We start from the raw sequence: 25,355 nt of genomic DNA, 5'->3' as shown, positions 1-25,355 counted from the left end.
AAAAAAAAAAAAAAAAAAAAAAAAAAGCTGCAGGGTTTGGAAAGCTATTACCCACCTGATGATTCCGGCATCTCTAGTTACTCCCAGTTAATTTATCAGAACAGGTCGGGTTCCTCATTAATAATACAAATGTTCCATTCTTTTTCAAAGGGTAATAATGTACAGGTGATTCCAATCAGTTTTTACTGAAGAATGCACAAACTGACAAACCATCTCGGGTGGATTGCAAACACAGAAATTATTAGGAAATTCTGAATTTCTACCACCCAATAGCAGTTCCCTGCGCTATACTAAGACACCTATACTAAGGTGTCTGCTGTCTCTTCCCATATGATACACAATCCTTTATTACCAGACCCCTGTTACCTGCAACTAGGTCACATCCCCACCCACAACAGGCAGAGTAAGCTTAATTCAGATAAACAGCAGCATTTCTACCAGGAAGACAGTGGGGCAGGAAAAAAGTTACTATTGAGACAAGACAACTTTTCCACAGCAAGGTAGCTTATTTTCATCATCCATTACTCATTAATTCACTACATCCTAAGAAACAAGAATTCCTGACCACACTAAACTTAAGCTATTTAAACAGAAGTGTCAAAGAAGTCAAAAAGTAAGACGCTCAGAATGTCATTATCATACCTTTTTGAAAAGGTTTTACTTGTCTTTAAAACCTCCTCATGACACCTGCTTTCTAAGCTGTAAATTTCAACACACTAATCTCTAACTGCATGTTCTAAATTGCATTTAATCCACACTCACTTGCCTCTGTACTATCTTGAATTTAACCCACAGCATCCCTTTTATATTTTCTATCAGAAACCCCTAGAATAACCTTATTTATTACATTCTCTGTTTACTTTTTGCTGTTTGGAGGGTATTTTTGAAAGATTTGAGCTCCCAGCTGTGTTTTAGTCTTTGTGAATGGACAAGATACCACCTTAATACTTCTCTTCCACTGGAAAAGCATATACAAATCTGCTCTTAGCTATTTTGCATAGGCACAAGCCATTCTCTTTACTTGTGACCTCTTCCTCCCCTAAAGTCTTCACCCAAATTCTTTTTAAACAGTTGTCAGCACTTCCCCTCTGCTACAGGGCAGACCTCTTGAGTTTTCACTTCCTACATTTTTCTTCAAGAGTTGCAAATTGTTGTTGCACAGCACTTTTGACTTGAATTTAGGAAAAGTTAACGGGTGGAACTTTCTTGTTCATCTTTGTGTTTCACAATACACTTTGATGTGTTGGGGCAGTATTTTCAGTCTTCTGCTTTTTTTCTTTTTTTTGTTTGTTTGGGGGGGGGAGCAGGGTTTGTCATTTAACGATCTATAGCAAACTGGCACTCTTACATAATTTCTAATCCTTGGTTTTTAAGCCTGGCTCCAGCAGCTGAACCAGAAGGATCCCTCCTGAGTCAAGAGGAGAAATCTAAGCTAAATGGATTTAAAAAAAAAAAATTTAAGAAGTTCTTGGCAGTCCTTGAAAGGAACAAATGTATTACAGTGTCTCTAGAAAGGCCACAGCAGGGGAGGAGATGGAAGGCTGCAGAAAGACACAAGCATTCTTTTAATGGTCTCTTTTTAACTCTGGCCCCAGTATCCAATCTGCTGATCCTCTCTTCTCCATCCATCTCCCTAGGATATCACTGAAAATCTTCAAGATTTGGACATGTTCAAGCAGTATTTTTAGATCTGTCCATTAACAAGCAGATACCAACTGAATAGCAATCAGTGAATTAAGCTTTTCCCTGCATGGTTTAAAAAACTAAAAACCTACACCACTTGTCAAAAAGACTCCAAACCAAAAGTGTCTTCTTAAGTTATTACAGTGGTGCTCATTGGACCCTACTTATGTCCCCAGACACAAGTCAAAAAGCCATCCTAGTAGTGCATATGTGAAAATGCCAAAACAAAGACACTTCTGATGTGCACCTCCCACAGTTATGCATTAACAGTCAAAAAATTCACAGAGAATAGGAAGAGTTCTTTCAGCATAACTTCAGAGTTCAGACAAACAGCTCATGAGTTGCCATCCAGTTTTTTTGTTTTAAAATGAAATTTTGAACTGAAATACAGCAAAAAATTTAATTCAGTCTATTCACATATTCTCTTTTAATGCCTCTGGTGATTTTAAAATCACAAACACTTTTTATATCGTTTTAACACTTTTATATAACTTTTTTTTTCATCTTTGAAGCTAAATTAATTACAGCTCTGAAATAATACGCCCTGGAAAAGCAGGCACCACAAATATGAGAGGATTATGGGACAGATAAGGGGAGAGACAACTTCTGTGTGTACTTTGTTACCTACTTACTATATCTACTGACCAGTTGTGCAAGAGAAGCATTTGAAAATCCTGTAAAGCTCACAAAAAGCCACAAAGTGAACACATGAAAAAAAGGCACAATAAGATGCCAAAGAATTTACAAACAACCACAACCACATTCAGCTCCATACACTGACATGAATCAGGTAGAACAATTCCACTAAGCTCTTACTTGCATAGAAGTGATCAATTGTGCAGACATGGCAACATACTTGTCTGCTGCCTGTGAATGCACAGATTCCACACACATGAGCAGTAGGGTTTGGGGGGGTTTTGTTTGTTTGTTGGGGTGGTCAGCTGTTTATTAAAAAGAGATTTTCTGTTTTTCTCAACCTTTAACCAATTTTCATTGGCTTACAAGTCCATTCTGGCCTCAGAATAGAATACACTTGTCTTTAGACCATGGTTTAGACTAAGACAGTAACTCAAAACAAGAATGCTGATATTTAAACAGTATTAGTAACAACCAGTGCAAATTTAGAGTATTGTATTTTAATGCTTAACTAGAAATGGAAGCTACACACATGTAAATACTTAGAATAGGTATTTAGTGTGCAAAAAAATGATCAAAAAAGCATGACATTTGACAGAGATGTAGTGGACACTACATGTCCTAGAATCTGCAATCCCCTAAATTCCCCCTCCACTATTACTGTTCCTGAGTAGCCAGTTACATCCCAAAGGCAGCCTTCTTGTTGGGGTGCCTTATGTAGTTTATTCTGTTGTGAGATGTTGTACAACAATTAGATGTTACATTTATATAGCTGCTGACACAGACTTCTTGATAGAATAAATGATTTTTAAAAATATATACAACATGAACAGAGTTCCACCCAACACAAACAAGTTGGTCTCTGGAAAAATTCACAAGCAACCAGGCAGTCAGCAGTTTCCTTTGCCCATGTGAAATTGCATTTGTGGAACGAACATTTTTGCAAGAAGGAAGGGGTTTGTATTTGTTACAGAGTTCTGCTCTCTGTGAGCACCTATACCCACCTGCTGGTAAGGATCCCTTTTGTTGAGAAGCATGTTGTAACTGGAGAATATGGAAACAGTCATTTAAGCAGTTCATGGTCGCCATGGAAGTTGCTTTGAGCATCAATAGGTCTTGATCCAAGGATGTAAGGTGACCGGAGGCAGGAAGGCATTCTATGCTCCTGATCAAGTCTCTCTGTTGGCCCTCAGCCTGAGACATCATCTGTCAAACCAAACAGTCACTTATCAGGTGGTAGAAGTGTTGTGTGATACGTGTTCAGCTGTGTACACAGAGGATCCCAAATGATTTTAGGACAATAATAAAACTACAAGGCAACAGATGTATGTAAAATTAACTGTACTTACGAGAACTACTACTACTAGAGAGTCATTAAATGAACGATGAATTTACCCACGAAAATACATGGCACTTTATTAACAAGCCAACGAATATCAAAGCGACTTCAAAATAAAAAGCAAAGAGGAATTGGAACATGATACTTATTGCAGTAAATATCAAACGGTTTCATGCCTAGTTGATAGGGATGGGGGGGAACCCTACATGCACTCTGTGTGAGAAGTAATTAAGCTCTGTGCTCTGCACAGCCTGGAACAGGATCTACTGTCTGTGTATCAATATTTTTTCACTCCCTGTGAGCAGAGGTGCAGCACTCTAACAGAAAAGACCTCTATTCCTCATTTTGGCTCAAACCATACAGGATCCTCATTTATTATCTGCACTGACACCACACTGATTATCACTATCTCAGCATTTACTTTGCAGGGAGGGAAGAAAAGCCAGCAGGATTTTCACTTTCATTATGTGTTCAGATTGCAGCTGTCCTGCCCTGTTGTCATTGTTCCACTTGCTCTCCCCCAAACTCCTTTCCTCCTTCACACAGAGCTCCACACCCCTAAATCACAGAATCTGCAACAGCACATCTGCCCACATGAGGTACAGGGGGGCAAAGCACAACAGCCATCAAGCAGCACCTTCCTCTTTATACTCACAGAAACAAAATATTACCTGATTTTGAATCACAGGGATGAAGGTAAATTCCTACATATGCTAATCCCCCTTTCTGGGGAGGAACAACAAACAGCATCCATCTAACTGGACAGCACTACTCTGCAGCCATTATGTGTTCTGGCAGTTAGGTAAATGTAAGGACAGATTGATTTAGCAGAGCAGCAGCAGAATTTCTTTAAAGAATCCTTAAAGAATAATGCATTTAACTGCTATGGCACTACGTAGCTTTTTCGCTACAATTATTTAATTCCCAATCCTAGCAGTATCTGACTGACTCTTTTTTTCAGTACTACTACCTGCAATCCCTTCCAGGAACTGCTTTTAAGATTTTATGCAATACTTAAGGAACATGTATTCATCCAAGTTCATAGTATGTGATCTTTGGAACTCTTAAGGGCTTGGCTCCATGAAGGTGTGAATTCACAGAGCATTGGCTCTTTAAAAGTGGTGTTAACTGTGCAGAGCCAGCCTTAGCATATCCCAAGAGCAACAGGACAGAAAGCTACTAAAACATTTAGTTATATATAGCCTTGCCTATGCAAACACACCAGCTGCTATCACAACATGTGTCTCATTTTTCTCCAGTCACAAACGTGATAGAAGCCTTTGAGCGCAGTTTTTTTCCAACTTTGAAAAAGTGTGTTGGCTTAGAAAAAACCCCACACAAAACCCCCACAGATAATTAGTTGACAAATCACCACAATCCTTCTGGTGACCTTTACTGTTAGTAATTCACCGTATGGTAGGCCCCAAGCACTTCATTCCAGGATCAGGCCAGTCAATAGGACAAGCCATGCTATGCTTAGCTATGAAGTTCAAATAGGCACATCTTCCCTTTCAAAGAACACATTTTCAACAGTCCTAAGGCTTTTCATATTTATACACTCAGCTTTGGAAAATAAACAAAAATAGTCCCAGGAGAAGAAAAGCACAGTAACTAAAAATTCAGAATCTAGGAAAAATACACAGGCTATTGTTCTCACTTTGCAAACACACACACGTGCATTTAGTGCAAGTTAGCAAAAAGATCTTCTTAAACCTCCTGCTTTGCATGGTAACCAAGTCGGCATCATGACACATATTCAGCCAAGAACAAGGGGCAGTCAAAGGGAAAGGGACTGACAGAAGACCCAGTATAGTGCAATTCATGGGGAAATCAAAAAAGGTCACAATGTAGCAGATCCTTTGAAAAAAGTTGCTCTTCCCACAGCTTTTCAAAAAGAATTTTTAAGTATTCCAGCTGTGTGATGTTCAGGGGTAACAGGCACGTCCCTGCTCTTCAGTATTTTAACCATATCTAAAAAAAGGTAGGCATTCTATCTAATGAGCATTTTAACTTTAAAAAGGCAAGCAAACTAACATTCAGAAAAGCCAGTACTACTGAGGATTCTTCATCTGTACAGGTCAAAAGTTTTTAAGTTCATAAATAATCATGCAGCAGCAATCAAAAGAGCATGAATAGCTTCCTGTGCTCTTTGCAATGCCAAGAAAAGTCATTCCACTTCATCCCAATTAGAGGATGCAAGCCACTGCTTCAGTGCTCCAGCTCACACATACTCCTCTTTCCTCCCTGAAATTCTGAATGCCATAATGATGTTTGAAAATTCAAAAAGTGAAAAAGCCATTTCTGAAACATTTTTATTTTCCTGAGTACCTGGCAGGACTTCACATGTCTCTGCATTAGCACTATAGGAGACTTTACTGCTCTAAGAGGATAAAAACAGGATGGCAGCAATTACCCTTTTGCAAGACATCTGCAAGAACAGTCTGCTGTGGAGAGAGATTCAGAGACTCTAAGGTTTAAAGAGGCAGTCACCTTGTGTAAACTACTGAATAATTACACCTTATCATTGTTCCTGATACGAATCAAGGAACAATGACAGCATGCCATACCAGTGAAAGTATCTGCAACACCCATTTACCTGGGAACTTACTGGAGTGCTCAGCCACATATTTTAAGGTTAATGAGGCTCACAATACACAGCACTCTTCTATGCTAGTTTGTCAAAGTTCAGTTTCTAGCAATTCGTCAATAGAACTCCACACTTCCTACATCTTTATTTGCTAAATTAAAAAGCCCTCCATCTGGAACTTATTTTTTCCAAGACATGTATCACACCACACTAATTACAGTTAACATTAAAATGCTTATTAACATCAATGCTACCACTAAGTAACACAGGTTTGCAACGTACTCTTTAGATAGGCAAGATCCATCCTGGAAATATTTGCAAGTTAAAATCAACCAGTAGTCAGTCTGTTCTGTCAGTCAAGATGGAAAGGTAATTATTTCTGGGTTTTTCTCCTAAAACACACTGCACCTGAATATACAGTGAAAAAAACCCAGGCTTCTGAATTGCTCTCTGTTCAGTCACACCCATCCCTAGACAATTTGTCTAAATGAATCAACATACCAGAAAGTGGTATTAGCATTCTGAAACACCAGTCATGACCAACTTCTCCTTTGTAATAAGGGATACAAGCACAGCTTAGTCAGTTCTTCTATAGCTTGACGTGGGAAGAAAAGTGTGTAATAGTATCATAGTACGTGATGTTATATCCCTTAAGGATATTCCCTTGTCACCTGTAGCGCTACGACTTGCAAGGATGAGAGCATGGTTCTACCTTCAGCACCAGGATACTACTGCAGAGTACAAAAATCACAGAATATACACCATGTACTTCTACAATCAGCCAGGGCAAGTTACTTTTCCTCACACAGCTGTGCTAACAATAGCTAAGGACATGATACTGACAATTTACCCAACTAAGAACAGCAGGTTTCTCCACAACCTTACAAATACCACCATGGCTCTCTCAAAAAACTGTAAGGCAATTCAAAGCATACAAACCTCTCTAACATCTACAAGGTGATCTGGCTGCATAATGGGAACTCTTTTTCCAGTTGGCAATCTGTGATGTCCAACATTGAAGAAGGAAACTGCATTTTGACTGGGTCTTCTCTGCACACCAGGAGAGTTGGCACTTCCTTGGGATGCAAGAGAGAAGCTGCGAGATTTCAGAGGAGGGTTGTTCTAGTGAATAAATAAGCATATTAAGAAATGTTTACAATTAATTCTAATAACCAGCAAATGTTCTAATGTGAAAGATATAGCAGAACAGTTCCATTTTTAATTTTTTATAGAGCAAGGAAAGATGGCAAAGCCCTAATAATGCACTAGTAGCAACTGCTAAATATTGTGCACTGTCTGCTTCTACCTGCCCTGTTTTACAGTCTAATTAAGAACAATCTGTGAAATTAGATTGATCGGTAAGTATCACTTCTCTGACTTAAAGATGAGTCCTTGATTTGCAACAGTACCAGAAACTGACTCCTAACAGATCCTGCAAGGATAGAGCTGACATTTAAGAGAACGGAATTTCATTTAGAGATATTAATTCAACTTATCTCTTACGACAAAGCCAGCTACAAGATGTTGATTGTAACTTAAAAGCAAGATTTTAATCAGGTATCAGAACAGGTGTTATGGGAACCAGGAGGTTCTATAAAATACACTATATGCATACCCACCACATGGCTAGCAAATGGAAACAACAGTACTCAGATACAGTGTTGAGGACTTGCTTCTCAAAGCTGGGAACTCATCCTAAATTTATCTCTGGGCTGCTGAGTGGTTTTTAGAAAAAAAGCAAGGGGTTAAAAAAAAAGGGAAAAAAAGGGAAAAAAAAAAGTAAAGCTCCCAAAATGGAAGGGCTTCAGTAACACTGAAATTGTATTGCAACTACTTCTACCACCAGCCTAAATGATTTTTGCCCATAAGAGCATCAGTCATACCTTTCCAATAGCTTCTGTGTGATGCTGTGTGCATATCTGTAGCCTGCTAACCCAGTGCTGCCGCTCTTTAGCATCAGTAGCTAATAAAAGCAAACCAAACGGATTCTGTTAATGAAGACATTACAAAGTATGGGCAAAAAAGGCTGCTTAATTCTTAAAAAGCACAAGACTTTAACAGTGCAAAGTAATTTATTTTTAATCTAAAACTTGTTTGCCTGTAATAACTACAACATCAAATCAAGTTGAACATAAATAGTGTACACTTTTTTCGTTCTGTATGCTATTTTTAGTATTACAAAACTGATTTTAAAACATCAACAAACCATAACTGCTCTCACAAATACTGTAATCTAACAACATGAAACATTTTCCTGGAATAAGAGTAAGGTATCCCAAATTAGAAAATTACAGCAAGTCTTCAAGGGAAGAAACACTCAAAGTTATTAGCCTAGATTTCTGCAGCCTACAAAATCAGAGAATGGGCTTTTATAACCACCATAAGGTGGCTAACAAACCGAATGTTAGGAATAATTAAGTTCTCATGAGCATCACCACAGTATTGCTATCTACAATGATTTAGAAAACTTTGAATCAGTACAATTTAAGGACACCATATATGAAGATTAAACCCCATTCTACACATATGAAGTTCATAGTCTTCTGAAGGTCATCAAACCCAAACATTATGGAACTATCCATAAGTACAGACCGTTTCTAGCTGAACAGTGCAATGGAAGTTTTGCACATAATTTTCATGGCAGCACTTTGCCAACCAGGTTCTCTCTCTTTGGCCCTGCAGCCAAGCCAAGCCCCAGGTGAGAGCCAGGACTGTCCTCTAGTGGAAGGATCCCCTGCCCAAGAATCCAGGTCCTACCTCTTAGTTTATACTGCTCCCCACTGGCAGCATTGACTGTGAAGGTGTGAGAGTCTTCATCACTGGGTGAAATGACAGCCCCAGCCAGCTGCAGGGTACCTCTGGGCTTCAGATGTCTAGACTGCTCATTCACAAAGTACTCCAGCAGGCCAGCATCATTGTTTAACACAAAAAACCTGCAAGGATAACAAAGCAAATACACTAAATAATACCAGCTCCTTTTCCTTTTTTCGGGCAGGTGGTAGTACTGGGAGAATTCAATACTTTCATTACAAGTTGGCACAGATGGGATTGGGACTGAAAGACTTGTGTCAGGACAACCCTAAACATATGAATTATGTCCCCAAGATGGCACAAAAATTAATTTCTTGGCATTTTTTTTTCCCAGAGAGCAGGGACTGCACAACAGAATAATGTGTCCACAGAAGAACACTATCGCAAGATTTTGGGAATCAGAAATGATGCCCTGAATCATTAAGGCTTAATAAATCCTTAAACTACATACAGTAGAACAGCCCCAGATACAAAAGAGTTGAGATGCAAAACCATGAAACTGAAGCAATTCCAGATTTTTTTCTCAAAAAGGGACGTGGACATTATGCTTCAACTTTCACTTGAGTTTGATGATGAGTATATTGACACGAGTCACCCCACGCCAGAGGCAGCACAGGTGGCACAGGGTGGTACACTATGGGCTTGTCACTCCAATATTAATTTGGTTGCACTGTGCTGCTCTAGGAACAGCATTAAACAAGAAACCTGACCAGAGAATTTCACCTGACAGAAAATCAACTTATTCCAGCGGAGACAACATCCTGGGGAAAGGGAGAAGGCTGCTTGAGTTTGAATTTACAGTAATGAAGTCTTAATTTTTTTAAGTGGTAGCATTACTTGGGACCAAGGGGAAGACTCATCAGAAAACACAAAGACAGTATTTTTTAATGGAAAAGGAGAAAAAAACTAATGTTTTTTACACATGCAAACATAGTGATAAGCCACTATATGAGTTAAGTGCTTTATATTGCCTGTGCCTTTTCTATATTCATGCCTTAATACAAATATTATTCATCTACATATTAGCTTAATCTATACTGAGAAAAGCATAAGATTCTTGCATAAAGTTTGTCTACTAGAAAAAGGGAAATCGAAGCATTATTAAAAAAACTGAAGCATGTTCATTTGGATGCTGCAGAAACCAACATTACTAAAGAGCACTATAAAAGACTTACCGGTATTGCCAACCAGTGACAAGATTGGTGTATTTCATCAGGTAGCCATAAATATTTTCCATGTGATCGCTATCAAAAGAGAGAAAAAAGCAATCAGACCATACCAAACACATTTTAGATCTTCCCAGCTTCTGACCATCTTTATCTAGTCTCAGAAGATGAATTTTCATGTTCATTTTTAGAATGGCACTATCAATTTAATAAAGCTACACTTTAAAGATTTTCCAGCTTTGTTCCTAATATAATTTCTTACAAAAATTTAATCAGACTTACTGAATTCCAAATAATTTCAAACCATAATTAGCTGCACCAATTCAACAGGCACTTCTGGACACATTTTTACAAGTTTCAGGTAATTAAAGACTTAGAATGCACGCTGCTTCTGGTTCCTGCTCGGTCTTCAAAACAAACTTTGTACTCCTGAACAAAATTTATTTTCACTAGCTTATTAACAGACCCTTGATCACAGTCACCAACCTAAACAGTCTGCAGCTACTCCTACATCAGTGTGGTGTTATTAATCCTTCCTGTCCAGCACCCTTCCCCCTACACAGTCATGCTCCTGACAGATGTTCTACAGAACACAGCATCCAAGTGCAGCTCACATCAACGTAATTCTGAAATCTAAACCAGAAGCCAAAACATCTCCTCCTCTGGCCTGACACAAAAATCCAGTAGTTTCTCCTTCAAAGATTCAACTTGCAACAACCACCAAAAATGAGAATCCATCAAAGGCATTCGGCATGGAAACTTAATATCACTATAGGCAAAATACACTACCACTTCTGAAAATCAATTGCCCTAAATAAGGCTTACAAGTACTATGGCTACAAATTACTCACTTTAAGACCACAGTTTAAAGACCCACTTTATGATGTACATTCCCATAAATCTAGAAATGTCACCTAAATGCCCTCACCTCTTCCACTAGGGCATAATCCTACACTGAAGAACACACTCTTGATAGACAATTCAGGTCCAGCACAAGGAAAAAAGCTCCTATTATTACAATGAAGAATTGAAACAATGACCCAAATATCAGACACTATTTGCCTCTTTCAAAGAAATTTGTGTCTAATCTCATTGAGATTTTAAATTAAAAATTCTGTAGGTTGTAGTATGTTGAAGATTAAATGAAATTATTCGAAGTCCATTGGAGCAGCAGCAACCTGTCTTGGTTGTTAAATGGACAAAGCAGGCCCATGTCAGCAAAAGGGGAAAGGTGGGGCAAACAGGACTGTGAGAGCCAAGGGATCATCCCCATCAGTGGGTTTTGGTTGCAAACATAATTGGGCTAAGTATTGGGGTAAATTCCAAACAAAACCTGAAGCTGCTGTCTACACCTCATTTATAGATACTATCACCAGATTAATCAGAAATCGGACAGTTTGATAAATACAACATTTTACACTGTTTCATCCTAAAGGAAGCCATTTAGGGTGACACTAATGAAAACAGCCACAGAGTAAATCACTGCCTTTCAGTGATACAAGAATGTACATTTTTTGAAGAAAAAAACCCAAGCTACTGATTTTTAATGTTACTTTTAAAAGCAAAAATATGTATTCTAGCTATTACAGCAGCAATCAGTATTGCAGTAATATCCTGCAATGGAGAGCAGCCAGCAGGACTATCTAGGAATTTAATTTCTAATAGCTCATTAAGTGGTGCTACAGATAAAAATAAAACCAAAGAGAGCAGAGGGTGTCGTATATTTTAAACGTACAGACAGAGAAGCTAAAGGAGACATAATCAAACTCATCCTCTGCAGACGCCTCTCATTTGTTATTATTGGCATACAAGGGAAGTACAGTTTAGACTTGCTCACTGTCTTAATTTAGCTGAAAATTATGAGATTGCACAGTCATAAAAATGTATGAGCTTGGGTTTTAATGATCTGCAAATTGTCCCTAGTCACAGCTAATTGTTTTTCAGCTCTAGTGAATGCAAGCCTCACCCTTGCTTTTCAGTGAGACACTGTACATAGCCCTGCACATTTAGGCTACAGCCACTGCACTCTCCCATTAACTAATGTGCATAAATCACAGACACCTTTAACAGAACCAAAGAAAAACCAGAAAGGTAAGTTCAGACTGCAGTGAATGCAGCAGGCCTATGTGTACGACCTACGGAAGTCCATTCATCTGACAAGGGTAAATTAAACAGCCTCTGATTAAAATAATTCGACCTTTTTTTTTTTTTTTTTTTGGTGTGACAGATGAAATAGCTAATTTTGTCATCCAGAAAAAGGCACTGTAGAAGGGAGCGCAGCTCTTCTGGTGATGTAGTTCCACATCCAATGACCATCACATTTTGCCATCATCTGCATGTTCCTTTCCACTTGGATTTTCACTTTGTCTAGTGAAAAAACTTCTCCAAATGCCTCCTCTTCAATAATTTATATCTCTAGTCGCACCAGCCCCAAAAGTTGAGGGGTTCAATTGAAAGGCTTTGAGAACAGCGCCCCATGGAAGTCTGAGAAAGTGACTGAGAATTAATATTTCAACATTTGAACTAAGGTTTATTTTTAAAAAAATGAAAATTATATACACTAAAGAAATCTAAACCCACTGCAAACTGCAATGCACAAAACGGTAAATTCTATAACTGTACATAAATCCATGACAGAACTACAGTTAGACTCCTAATCTTCTTCTGCATGTATGAATACAGAAAAATATTCTCAGTATTTTTTATGAACAAGGCCAGGGACTGTAATTAAAGCATTTCTTCAAGATTTTAAGATTAGTGCCTCCACAGCAAGAGTTAAACCAAGATACCTGTTGTTGCTAAAGCAGTGATATAAAGCAGTTAATACAAAAAACCAAAAAAAAAAAAAAACCAAAAAACCAAAAAAACAAAAAACCACCACAACAAACCCAACCCAATAGAAAACCCACTAATATTTCACTAGTATGGAACTAACAGCCAAGCTCTACAGAGCACTACAGAAAACTTGTAAAATGGTAGACTTTGAGAACAAGAGGTTGAGGTTCAAGCACTGGCTCTGCTCACAGATAACCACAATTCACAAAATATGAGTAAGTCCTTACTGTTGTTTCATTGGAAACAGTGCTGGCAAAACTTGTCTCAAAGTCACCAGTGTACTTCAAAAGTCCCCAAAATTTCCCACACGGGTTTTTGACTTGTAGAAAACAGATTTCAGACGTGAACTGGACACAAAACACTGAGCAACTTAACACTGACAGTGAGGCCTGGCTCCCTTGGGATCTTTATGCTTTTCAGAATCCCTTTGCATTCACACTGCTGCCTACATGCACGTACTTGTACCTATGGGTACGTGTGTCTTTCCATAGCCAAGATGCTGTTGTTGCTATTTAAAATGCTCACCACAGTCTCAGATTGTCAAAGGAATAGCAACAGCTCAGCAACAATGAGTCAACAATCCCTAAAGGCCCTATTTCTGTTGAAATTCACATGTCCTGTCAAAAAAAGGAAATGTTGCAACAGACACATCACAGTCTTAAGGACGTAAAAATAAAATTGATTTTAATTTTTGCTGGACTACTTTAAGTGAGGATACTATACAAGTCATGATCCAGAAAAAAATTATGCAGAACACATGATAGGACACCTGAACTCTAGCCCAGCACACCTACCACCTCCCAAAACCTGGGTTATTTTCCCAAAGGCTGAACACCTTTGAACTTGACTGTCCATTTATCACAATTTTTTAGTTTCTAAATACTGTGAGATGGACTGAAACTGTCCATGTAAGCAAATGACAGGCCTCTGTGAACAATTACATATCAGTTCATATTCTTCCCACAAAATTATCCCTCCCCTACATCAAAGATGTTTACCACAAGCCAGAGTTACGCATATCTACATGCTACTAAAAAAAAAAAAAGGAATAAAAGATTTACAAAGGATCATTGTTAGCTTATTTATCCTTCTCTAGTTTTATTTGTCCTTTCCTAAGTTGCAGCAGCTGTCAGTGTCTTGCAGGGTGGTCTCCTGTCCTGGGGAAGAAAGAAGACAGTGACAATCAGGCCAAATTCCCCTGTATCCTGTTTATGTGCAGCACCCGAGCCTTGGACGCAGATACTGAAGAACAGTAGTCCCATAATGACGTCTTTCAGGAGCTTCTGCCAAGAAACCCAGGCTCACACCTGACAAGTGCTGGGCCAACATTTTCTCTGAGAAGCAGCAACAACGCAAAAGGCTTCACCATCCCTTTTTCATACCCCTCACGTGTAGATCTCCGTGAAAGCCCTACCCCAAAAAAAAACCACTGCTAGCAGTGGCAGAAAATTACACCCATCTGGAAAGCAGTTACAGAACAGTTCCAAGGCTGCCCTTCAGATGATTCTAATTTTGCTAGGACCCAGACAGCACCACGTGGGATGCTTTGAGCAGCCAAGTCTCTGAAGACCCAACAGCTGTCTGAAGAGCAAACGCAGCTGCCAAAGGCATCCCCACAGACTTGCGTAAGGCCTGACTTCAAGCGGCAGCTGAGTATGTGTGGATTTGCTGCCAGCAGGAAGGATGACCAGGAGTCTGGAGCCCATGAAGATGTCAGAGAGGGCTCCTGAAGGGGGATTCAGCCTCCAGAACTGCCACCACCGTTATGACAGTGCCTTTGGTTCCTGGCCAAGGGAAGACGCTCCCTTCTACTGAGCTCACAGCAAGATGCAAACCCCCGGTGAAAGAGACTGTCTTCGTATTAAAAGCTAGCAAAGTGTAAAGAAAAAGAAAATAAAGAAATGAGGATTATAAGAGTGCAAACCAATGACTGATTTCAACTATACAGTTTAGAAAAAGCAGAGACCATTTTCACTGAACTTGTTCATCTCTATTTGCCCACAGGTTCACTGTTGGCAATGGCTTGCTTTTTCCTCATGGGCACTGCAAAGTGCTTATCTACAGTGCACTGACTGCCCTTTTCCTCACACGAGGGCTAGGCAGTGGAGAAGAGAAAGTGGAAAAAAAATCCGAACAGCTATGTCAGCACTGAACACTTTGGGCGTATCTTCTGCAACTGCAAGAAACCACCACCAAGTTAAGCACACTCCAGTTCCACAGCTCTGTGGTGCAGGAGCAGGTTCCCCAGTAAACCCAACAAGGTAAGGCAGAAGCATCAGTTGCTTACAGAGTATCTGCATCCATAAATTACTTTTGCTTTTCCAAATAGCTTTTGGAAGGAAGGAAAAAAACTGTCCTTGCTGTACAACTCACCAGCAGCGTCCTATAGTCAACTGTGAAGTGGCAGCAAAGCTCCTGCTCTTCAGCTCATGTGTTTGTCTGCTCAATTATAAATTTAGAAAACAAGAACAAGTGCAAGGAAGAGAGGTCCAACACCATGACAAGAACATCAACAGTAGACCCCAAGCATACTTCAGAACACCACTTGGCTCCAAGTATGCTAGCAACACACACCCCCTCATTAGATATAAAAACTTCTCTTCACATGCACTCCTGTAAATCCTTGGGAGTACAGACAAGCATTGGAAGAGCAGCACAGGCTTGCCACAAAGAAAAGGTGTGGCACAGCCAAAATAAGCCATCACCAGTCTGTGATTCCAGCACGATGCAGCCCCACCTCCCTACCCCAGGGGTAAGGGGCTCTCCCACGGCCCACCCTCCTCAACCTCTGTTCTCAACACAGTAATTGTGTTGGTACCTCAAGTTCTATCAATACTAGTTCTCAAGGGAAATGATATATCAAGCTAGCAGGGTTTCTTTAAAAACCATCTTCACTAAATCCGTATTCCATTCTCCTCTTTTGAGCAGTAATGGCAGAGGTCAATTACACACAAATGAAACTACTGTAACACTTTTGCAGTGTAGCAAGTAGAAGAAGACAGATAATATTTAATTAATGTAGCAAAACACTGTTCTCACATAATCACTATAAAACTGATTATTTAACCACTTTATAATTTACAGAGCTCTCCAGCTCTCACAATACATCTGCCTAGAAAAAATTGCAGTGACATTCAGCTCAGCAATTTGTCTCACACACAGGTGAACACCTCAAGTCAGCAAGAACTCCACTCAGGGACAATTTATTTGTGGATTTGCGTCAGCGGAACAGAACTGAAGCTGCACCCAAGAGTCAGTAGCCAACCCAACAGATTTTGCTGCAATGGTATCAGTGGAAAACAAACTGTAAACTTAGCTAACAACATTTTAGAGGTGGAACATAAAAAAAACAAGCACCCCAAAAGGTCTGAACTCTCCCCTTAATGCCTCTGGAGAGGTTGCCTGCAGCTTTGCTACCATTTATGTTACCAGTTTACATCAGCACACCATAATGCACAGTTTCACACATTACTGTTAACCCAAAACTCTCTCATCTAGTTTCAGAAAGTTCAAGCAGTCAAATTAAAGCTGCTCTGCCCAGTGAACAGTACTGATATACAAGGCAAACACTGATGGATGAGCATCTTTGCAGTTTTGGACAATCTGCTGCCTATGATATCTGGGAAAGCAGTGGATCCTGGTTAGCATTATCCACAGAGACTGGTGGAGCAAACCTCTGCATTGTTTAGTCACCCTTTGGCACAGTTCAGTGTGGTTCAGCTTACTACACACTCCATCCCAAGGCATTCTGCTCTCCTACTCTCATAGCTCTTATCCTATCAGAAAGATGCAGATATGTTCCTGCAGTTTTGAAATGTATTTGTGATTATCAATTTTGAAAGATTATATTAACAATTACACATTCCCATTCTAGACTCTGCAGCAATGAAACACTGAAATGGAGCGTAAATACACTGATCAGCTACCTCAGATGAGCCTCTTGTTTTTTAATTATTTTTGAAATATTATTTGCAACATTTCAGGTTAAATATTGAAGATAATAATTATTATCACCTTTCAAGTAAGTAAGAACACACTTAAATTGTCTTTGTCAATTAATGCTATTTAAATATTCATAAATACAAGCAGAAACCTGTATGGACCACCAGACTCAAGAAGCAATGGCCAGTAGTTTGAAGTCTAGCTGGCAAACAATTAAAAGTGGTGCAATTCAGCAGCCCTGAATGACATCTTCTAACTCTGAAGCTTTGAGCAGGAGGCTGGATTAGAGATTTACCAGAGGCCCATCTCAACCCAAATTATTCTATAAATCTTGGACACAGAGAAGTTAGGCAAAATTATTCTTACATTAAAATTGAGGCATAAGTCACCAGGAAGATTTTAATTCTAAATAAGAAAGCACACACGTTAACTACCTATGACTATGACCATATATAAAGAGAGCAGGACCACTTTCTTGTTTGGTGCTTTAAGGGAACAGTGATTCCCAGACAAGGAATTATTCAAAAGTGCTCCTCATCATTGCACAATGAGGATGAAGTATTATTCATTTGGCACTCATGTGCTAATAATGAGTTCCCTCGTGGTTTTCTTGTGTTTGCTGTGGACATTTATGAAGGAGTCATGTAATGAACAGTAAGAGGACAAAAACATTTTCATTCCATTTGCATACAGGGAACAGAGGCACAATGAATTTTCTGACTCTCTAATTTTGAGACAGATACAGTCCAATTTTTATTTTATTTTATTCATACATTCAAATCATGGCTTCTGCTGATTTCAGCTGCAACTGTGACCCTGCAAAAGTTTCGCAAAATCAGAGCCAACTGTTCCAAAACCAGTCCTCCAAGAGAAAGACGAACGCAGTTAGTGATCATGCGGGAAAACAAGTTTGAATAATACATGACTATTAGCACAAAGGAAGTCAGAGCCAGGGTCAGAAATCAGCTCCCTTATACAGCATCCTGCAGTTCTGTCCAGCAGATCTCTTGCTTTCTGATACATCTCCATGCAATGCAAGTAACCAACCTTCTCAGTGCAAAGCAGGCTCTCTGGGAAACTAATTTGACAACACCTAAAAATTAACCAAGATTTTAAATACTTCCAGCCTCCTTGAAAACTCTGGAATTTACAACTGAAAGCAAAAAAGAAAAAATGCTTACCCATAACAAAAAGCTCCAAAGCAGGCTGTCAAATACAAGATTGGCAGCTTAAGACACACGAAGAAACAGCATTTCTCCTACCCAACTTCAGCCTGCCCTGCCCTCCCATTTCAGCATTAAACACACAGAAGGGGAAATCTGAAAAGGTACAAGCTTTGAAAGCACCCTAAGAAGAAAGTTGTCTGGCAGCATTGCCAGCAGGCAGCGATCCCCTACAAGAATTCATCAGCACTGGCAGGTGATCAGAGGGCACGTCAAGGCAAGGTCTGTAAGTAAACAGGGGTCACTGCACTTCTGCCTTAATTTTCACAGTACAATGAGGACAGCACAGGAACCTTCCCAGAGTAACATAACAGCAGCAGCTGCTGCTTTCTGCTTCTGCATTAAGCAATGTGATTAGGTCAGGCACATGCAGTTTGTTTTTCATCTTCTCTCTGGGGAGAGAACGTGTGTGGCAGAGCAGGATGTTAATGTTGTACTCGAGTTAATTAACACTCTGCTACATAATTACATTAGAAAAGGTGAAGTTGAAAAATACTGATTGCACTTAGTGAAGGATAGACACTTGTAACAGCCATTAACTCCAGCAGAAATCTATTCCATGGACAGCACAAATTATTTCATATTTAGACACTACCCAAAAGTTGGTGCTTCTTCATTCTAGCTTAATTTGAACTCTAAACGAGCATCCCACTATGAACATAAGTACACTGGATGCCAGAACCAACTCCCACATGCGACACCCCTGTTTGTCCAACATGGAGAGGCTTTGAGAAGCAAGAGAGGGACAACACTCTTGATAGTCACTCACTGAGGAGCCACAGGGCTGGAGAAGGGAAACCAAACCTTGTCACCTGGTTTAGGAACTCTCACACTCCCTACTAGAACATCAGTCAACATGAAGCTCCTGTTGAAATTACCCCCAACTGCACCCACTTACTACCCCTCACACCAAGATTTACCTCTCTAAATTTACAACACATCTGCTCCAAGAGCAGTGTTCCAAATTTAAATACATGTATGAACACGAAGGGCTCACCTGCCTTTCGAGAAGTGCCTGAGGCTTTAGCAACTGTAAAATCAGTTTGGTAAAGGATGACCTTAATATTTTAATAACACAGAATGCATCCTGAGATGGACGTAACTGGCTGATCATTTTAAATGTGAGCTTCTTGTCTATTCTAATGAGCAAATTATGTGAAGGGCAGAATTTCTAAATTAGTGTTAGGAGCATGATATACTCTTTAAGCAAAAAGTCACATGAGGATAAAGAAATTCAGGCACCAGGTTTTTCAGTCAGTTCCCTCCAGCATATCAAACAAGTGTGACAGCACTTCTAATCTGATTTCTAGCAATAAAAAGGAACACACAAATTGCAGAAATAAATTTTGAATTTCACAGCAACCACTTGAGAAAATCATCTTTTCAGCACCCCATATCATATCTCAAAAGACCAGTGATAAGTCAGAAAGTGAGCAGCATGGGCTTTCTGAATGTCACACCATGCTGAGGTATCTCCACACATCACCAGAAACAGAAGCAAGGAAGATCAGGACTCACTTTGACACAGGCTTGGCATTAAAGCCACCAGCCAACCCAAAAGATGCCAGCAAAGCATCGTCTCCCTTGGGAGCTAGCACCTCAATGTGACAATGCCAGCAGGTTCTTATGACAGTGGGATACTGAGGAAGTGAGGTGGGCTGCAAGAGCAGGGGGAAATCAAAATAGGAGCAGCCCTTGCCAGACCTCCCACCTGGGAGTGACACCACTAAATTACAGCCTCTCTCTCCCTCTGCAGCTGTGCACACCACAAAGAAGGGAGTTACAGTTATTGATTCCATCAAATATATGCAAATTCCACCTAGAATCCCGAAGAATTTTGTTTCAAGCAATGCAAAAAGAAAATCCAGAACAAGGGAGATGGGTACTAAAAAGGAAGCATTAGGGATACCAGTGTTAAGTGAGAACCGTCCTAGGATGACACTAACATTTACAGGAAGGTTTGGCAAGTTTCTTTTCTTCTACTTATCAAGCAACAGGGAGCGTAGCTAAAATTCTGGCCTGCTCTCAGGAGCCAGTTGATTAGGTCAGCTCACACACCCTACTGGAGCCTCAGCAAGGATTTGATGCCGGGACAAGAACAGAGGACCAGCAAAGGAGAGGTTTCCATGTGTTGTTGCACTAAATTACAGCCTCTCTCTCCCTCTGCAGCTGTGCACACCACAAAGAAGGGAGTTACAGTTATTGATTCCATCAAATATATGCAAATTCCACCTAGAATCCCGAAGAATTTTGTTTCAAGCAATGCAAAAAGAAAATCCAGAACAAGGGAGATGGGTACTAAAAAGGAAGCATTAGGGATACCAGTGTTAAGTGAGAACCGTCCTAGGATGACACTAACATTTACAGGAAGGTTTGGCAAGTTTCTTTTCTTCTACTTATCAAGCAACAGGGAGCGTAGCTAAAATTCTGGCCTGCTCTCAGGAGCCAGTTGATTAGGTCAGCTCACACACCCTACTGGAGCCTCAGCAAGGATTTGATGCCGGGACAAGAACAGAGGACCAGCAAAGGAGAGGTTTCCATGTGTTGTTGAACACTGAGCTGCCATTACCTCCTGTATCTGTTTCTACCAAGCTGGTTCCAGCTTTAAAGACCAACCAGATGAAGTTTATCCTCCCAAGATCAAACACTTCTTGGAATGTGAGCAGAAACATAGAGAAAGGAGGAACACTCGGTTGTCTCCTGCAACTAAGACTGACATGGTGACACCCCAACACAAGGATCAGTATTGTATCAGTTTCAAGACACTTCCCTTTACTACTGCTAATTAGATCATTTTTTCAAGACAGCACGAAGGAAAATCAAACACTTCCACAGCCCAGCTCAGTTTCACATGCTTTGCTTCTACATGTTTGAAGTGCAAAGCATTGTTAGTCATCCTCAACAGTAACTGGGATCAAACTTAGAAATGAGCATTGCCTCTAAACACACTTCCCATTGGATCATTTTATGAAAAAGTGTTCATGATCATCTCAAAATGCAGACTTAAAATATATTCATGTGTTCCAGTTACCAGTTCTTCTGCTACATTGTCACATGCTGGCCTGCTCAAACACAGGAGATTGAATTAAGGTCAGTAATTGTTTACTACCTTTTTTTAGTATTTATGAAGATGCTTGCATAGTGTCAACTGAAAAACCTCTAAAAGCCACAAGACTGGCAACCATTTCACTTGTTTAAAATTTGTCATCCATTTGCATTCGATACCAAAAAGTATTTAGTGTTACCCTTTGGCAAAACTCTCTCTGCTCTTCTCAGCCTCTCACTCCAGCCCAAAGCCACACGGAGTAATTCTGCAAGAGAATCTGTCTTAACTTAAAAAACTAATTAATGACAAGCAGAAGCCACCCAGCATGAGGAACCGTCTTACTGGCCATTGTCACACCTAGCAAGGAAAAAAAAAAGTAAAAGAAAAAAAAATACTACCAGTCTAGGAAGTTTACTCCTTGAAGCTACTTTCATCCAAATGGTTTACTATACTGACAACTGTGAATAACCCTGCAGCATTCAGGTAAACTCTCAGGAACAGCTAACTAAAGGTAACTTGCTTCCTTAAACAAAGAGCGAAAGACACAATCTGTAGCATTTTATAACTATACATGGCTAAATCCATAGTGAGCAGATGCTAAAACCATTTGAGAAATAAGGAACAGAGGCAGCTATCTAGAAAAACACAAGCAGAACTGAAAAAGCAAATAGGTTTTGAAAGCTTGTAAGCTTCAAAATCAGCAATCATTTGGGAAATTCATGAACATTTTACATGTATTTCTACCAGCAGGGGAAGAAATGCTGGGAATACTTTCAATAGCAGCTGAATTGATTTATGTATTTGAGAGCAGAAACACTAAGAAAAATATAAGAAGACAGCACATTAGCATGTGCTTTTCCAACTGGGAAAGACAATCTTGTTTCTCTAGTCAACCACAGTACTTTGAACACTTCATTTTGTAGATAAATAAGAACCAGTGATTGCAAGTCACTTCTCTCAAAATTATCTGAAAGCCCCTCAAGCCAGGCTGACAGGACTTGTTACACTTCTCTGGCACATATTCTGGTCAGCTCTCCATTCAGCTCACAGAGACACTGCCTTCTGGTTGTGTAATTTTTATGTTATTTGAATGACTACAAATCACATGTCACAGAGGTACTGGCCCAACCTGTCTCCTTTCTCTCACTACTTTGAAACCACTCTTGTTCATTTAACCCAGAGCAAGGCAAAAACCAAATGAAGATGGTCACGAGTTAAGGCAGAATTGCTGACTGAAAGTAATTCTTTTTATAGGTAAGGCTGTACTTACTTCATAGCTTGGTTACTGATAAAAATAATTAAAACGTTACAATCTTAAACTATTTTATCAAGTAATCTTTTAATAATCTGAAGTTATTCAGACGTCTTACCTCCTGGTAACTGTTTCTCTAAATGAAGACAGGGTTAAAGAATTTAGCGTGCAGCACAGGCTCTGAGGGTCCCTTTATCTACTTCAACGCAAGTTAACATTCAGGCTGTTCCTGACCCCAGTGAGGAAAATGAAGCCAATGGTTAGTCATTCTCAGACACACTCTGACCTGATAATACACTGACAAGAAAACAAGATCATTTCCTGTCAGATGACTAGAGGAGCAGCTTCTCAAGAACTCTTAACTTAACTATTAAGTAAAAAAAATAAACTCTTCCTACCCTCAGAAGAAACCAATCCCTTACAAATATCAGAAGAGGCACTGCTATACTGGCTGCCTAAACTCACCAGGACACTGCTACAAGCAGGAAGTCTGACAGGAGATTCAGCTGTATCTCCACATCATCTGAAGTGTCTGGCAGCCTCTGGTTGTCCTTCTCCACTATGATAGACATCTGATCTAACTCTATCACGGCTACTTAAAAATCTCCCTATTACTCCCCTACAGAAATATAAAGTCAGACTTCCTGCTTCATTTTTTATTTTCTAGATACTCAATTTGTGCCAAGGATCTGTGACCTTGCACCTCTTTGAGAGATCAGTTTTCATTAGTTCAGGTTCCAGCAGTCTTGGAGGTTTATTTTTTTATCCATAATCTTAATTCCCTACTTGGAGCATTAGAGTATCAAGTACCTGTCATCCCACTGTCTGACAACTCTGCTATAGCTGTTTTGACCAGATGCTTCACCAAACAGTGAGCTAAACTTCTGTAACAGATGTGGGCTAGGGAGAGCAAGTACTTCAGCACCCTACTCCTGCCAATCTGTGGGACCACACATTGCTCACACTGTGCTGTATGAAACCTAAAGATCAAACTTCCACCAAAAGTTCCCAGAAAATCTGTTTCTAAAACCCATATGTTAGACACTGATTTATCATTGGGGAGTTTGTCTTTTGTCAAAAACATTTCAGCACAGAAGTAATTTCACAAAGAGAAAGCTAAGCTACAGCATCTCGTTCAGGAGGGCTTCCTAGGGAGACAGGGGAAAGGTGATATTTTATGGGTAATTAGATAGAGAGACAAATGTAGGAGTAAATAATTGATTCCCAACAAAGCAGGATTAACAGTGAGGTATCTCAAGTGTCCACAATAATAGAATAAATACATTAAGTTTCTCCAAATTATCTAGAATGAAAAAGAAAAATAGCACCAAAGTGGTAGGGCAAATTAAACAAGATATTGATAGCTACAAGGAATAATAAGGACAAGTCCCACTTAGAGCTGTCAAGCCACAAAATGGCTAACACTCAGACTTGGTTAAATTTTTGTCATACAAGCCACAGCACTGAAAAAAGAAACAAAACAGTTGGATGGATAATTTTAAAAAGTGGCATTTCACTGCACAGCACTGACCAGTGACCACCGTCCCAAACACAGCATAGCTGAAAAGACATCCAGGCAAATCAGGCACCTCATCCCAAGACTGCCTCCAATTCCACATAAAAATATAAAATATATCTATTTTGATTGCATAAACTAACTCTTGTGTTTCACATGCAAAGTATACGGACAATAAAAGCGTGCTTGGTTACAGTAATAGCAACTTTCATTAGAAAATTCAGTCCTACTTGAATCCAGAGTTAAAAAAAAAAAAAAGTTTAAAAAACAGCTGGGAACAGTGGTTAAAACAGCCGATAGCTATACCTGACAATTAGCTTTCCCGACTTAACAGCCTGAGATATTCACCCTGAAATCACCACCTCTCTTTCTGGCACTAGTCACCAGAAAAGTAAATTACTCATGACCCAGATTTTCAGCGATGACCGAGCTGTTCGCTCCCTGTTAAAAGCACCGGGGCGCTCGGTGCCTGCGCATCCCAGGCCTGGGTGCTCGTGTCCCGAGCCGTCCCCGTCCCTCCGTCCGTCTGTAGCACGCTCCGGCTCTGCGGTCTCCACACGCAGGGAACAGCAAGCCAGTCCATCTGGGCTGGCAGATGACGGCTCTGGAGAGTCTCCATTTGAAGGAGAAGTGTGCAAACTTCACAGAACAGCAGCATTTTCAACAGCAACATGGCAGAACTCCAGCCAAGGAGGAGAGACCCGGGAGCAGAAATCCGGAAATCTCTCAAGTGATGCTGCAGAGCCCGCTACCAGCGTGTGAGTGGGAATGTGTTCAAACAGAAAGCACAGCAGAAAAAAAAGCATATGGAAACCCTCAAGTCTCCCGAACACACAGGCAAATAATTCAAACTAATGCCGTGTGCTCGGCTTCTCCGGCTTTCTCTGCTCCCTTCTGCTGACTTGCTGAACCTGAGTAATCACCCTGATTTATGCTAAGCATAGACGTTCTTAAAACAAGTTAGATAAGACTGAAACTCCGTGCACACTCAGTTTTGCTAACAGCAACTAACAGAAAGCACCAATAAAAAAAATTAATGACTGCCATTAAGTTCTTAAAGAAGATCTAGAACTCGGCACAAAGTTTGGCTTTTTTTGGAAAGGCTGGAAAGCGGCGAAGCGCCTCCAACAACTTTAAACCGGTCTCCACGTTCTGCGAGGGGAAAAGAGGATCTGAAAGGCAGGAGCAAAGGTACATCATCCCCCGGCAGCTTTGCGCTGATACAGGAGAACGGGAGCCGCCCGCCCTCGGGCACCACAGGGATGGAGGGCACAGGGAGAGAGGGAGCCGTGTCCCCCGTGCCGCACCCCGGCGGTGCC

General features: G+C 40.1%; 1 protein-coding gene and 1 long non-coding RNA gene across 2 annotated transcripts in view; both read right to left on the bottom strand.

Annotated features, from left to right (window-relative positions):
• Window positions 1-10,330, bottom strand: part of OSBPL11 (oxysterol binding protein like 11) — a 25,402-nt gene extending 15,072 nt beyond the window's left edge. Inside the window, exons 1-5 of the mRNA XM_017740202.1 lie at window positions 10,232-10,330; window positions 9,003-9,178; window positions 8,129-8,208; window positions 7,185-7,367; window positions 3,324-3,525 (exon numbers count right to left, since the gene is read on the bottom strand). Coding sequence (XP_017595691.1) covers window positions 3,324-3,525; window positions 7,185-7,367; window positions 8,129-8,208; window positions 9,003-9,178; window positions 10,232-10,293 — 703 coding nt within the window. The 5' untranslated portion in view covers window positions 10,294-10,330. The remainder of the gene's footprint in view (window positions 1-3,323; window positions 3,526-7,184; window positions 7,368-8,128; window positions 8,209-9,002; window positions 9,179-10,231) is intronic.
• A 13,781-nt stretch (window positions 10,331-24,111) lies between these two features.
• Window positions 24,112-25,355, bottom strand: part of LOC108448171 — a 9,111-nt gene continuing 7,867 nt past the window's right edge. Inside the window, exon 3 of the long non-coding RNA XR_001863968.1 lies at window positions 24,112-24,121. This is a non-coding gene — a long non-coding RNA (uncharacterized LOC108448171). The remainder of the gene's footprint in view (window positions 24,122-25,355) is intronic.

The sequence above is a fragment of the Corvus brachyrhynchos genome, unplaced genomic scaffold (assembly GCF_000691975.1).
Source record: "Corvus brachyrhynchos isolate BGI_N302 unplaced genomic scaffold, ASM69197v1 scaffold126, whole genome shotgun sequence".
NCBI classification, from domain to species: domain Eukaryota; kingdom Metazoa; phylum Chordata; class Aves; order Passeriformes; family Corvidae; genus Corvus; species Corvus brachyrhynchos.
Note: the sequence above shows the minus strand (reverse complement) of the source record. Positions and strands in the feature narration are given on the sequence as shown.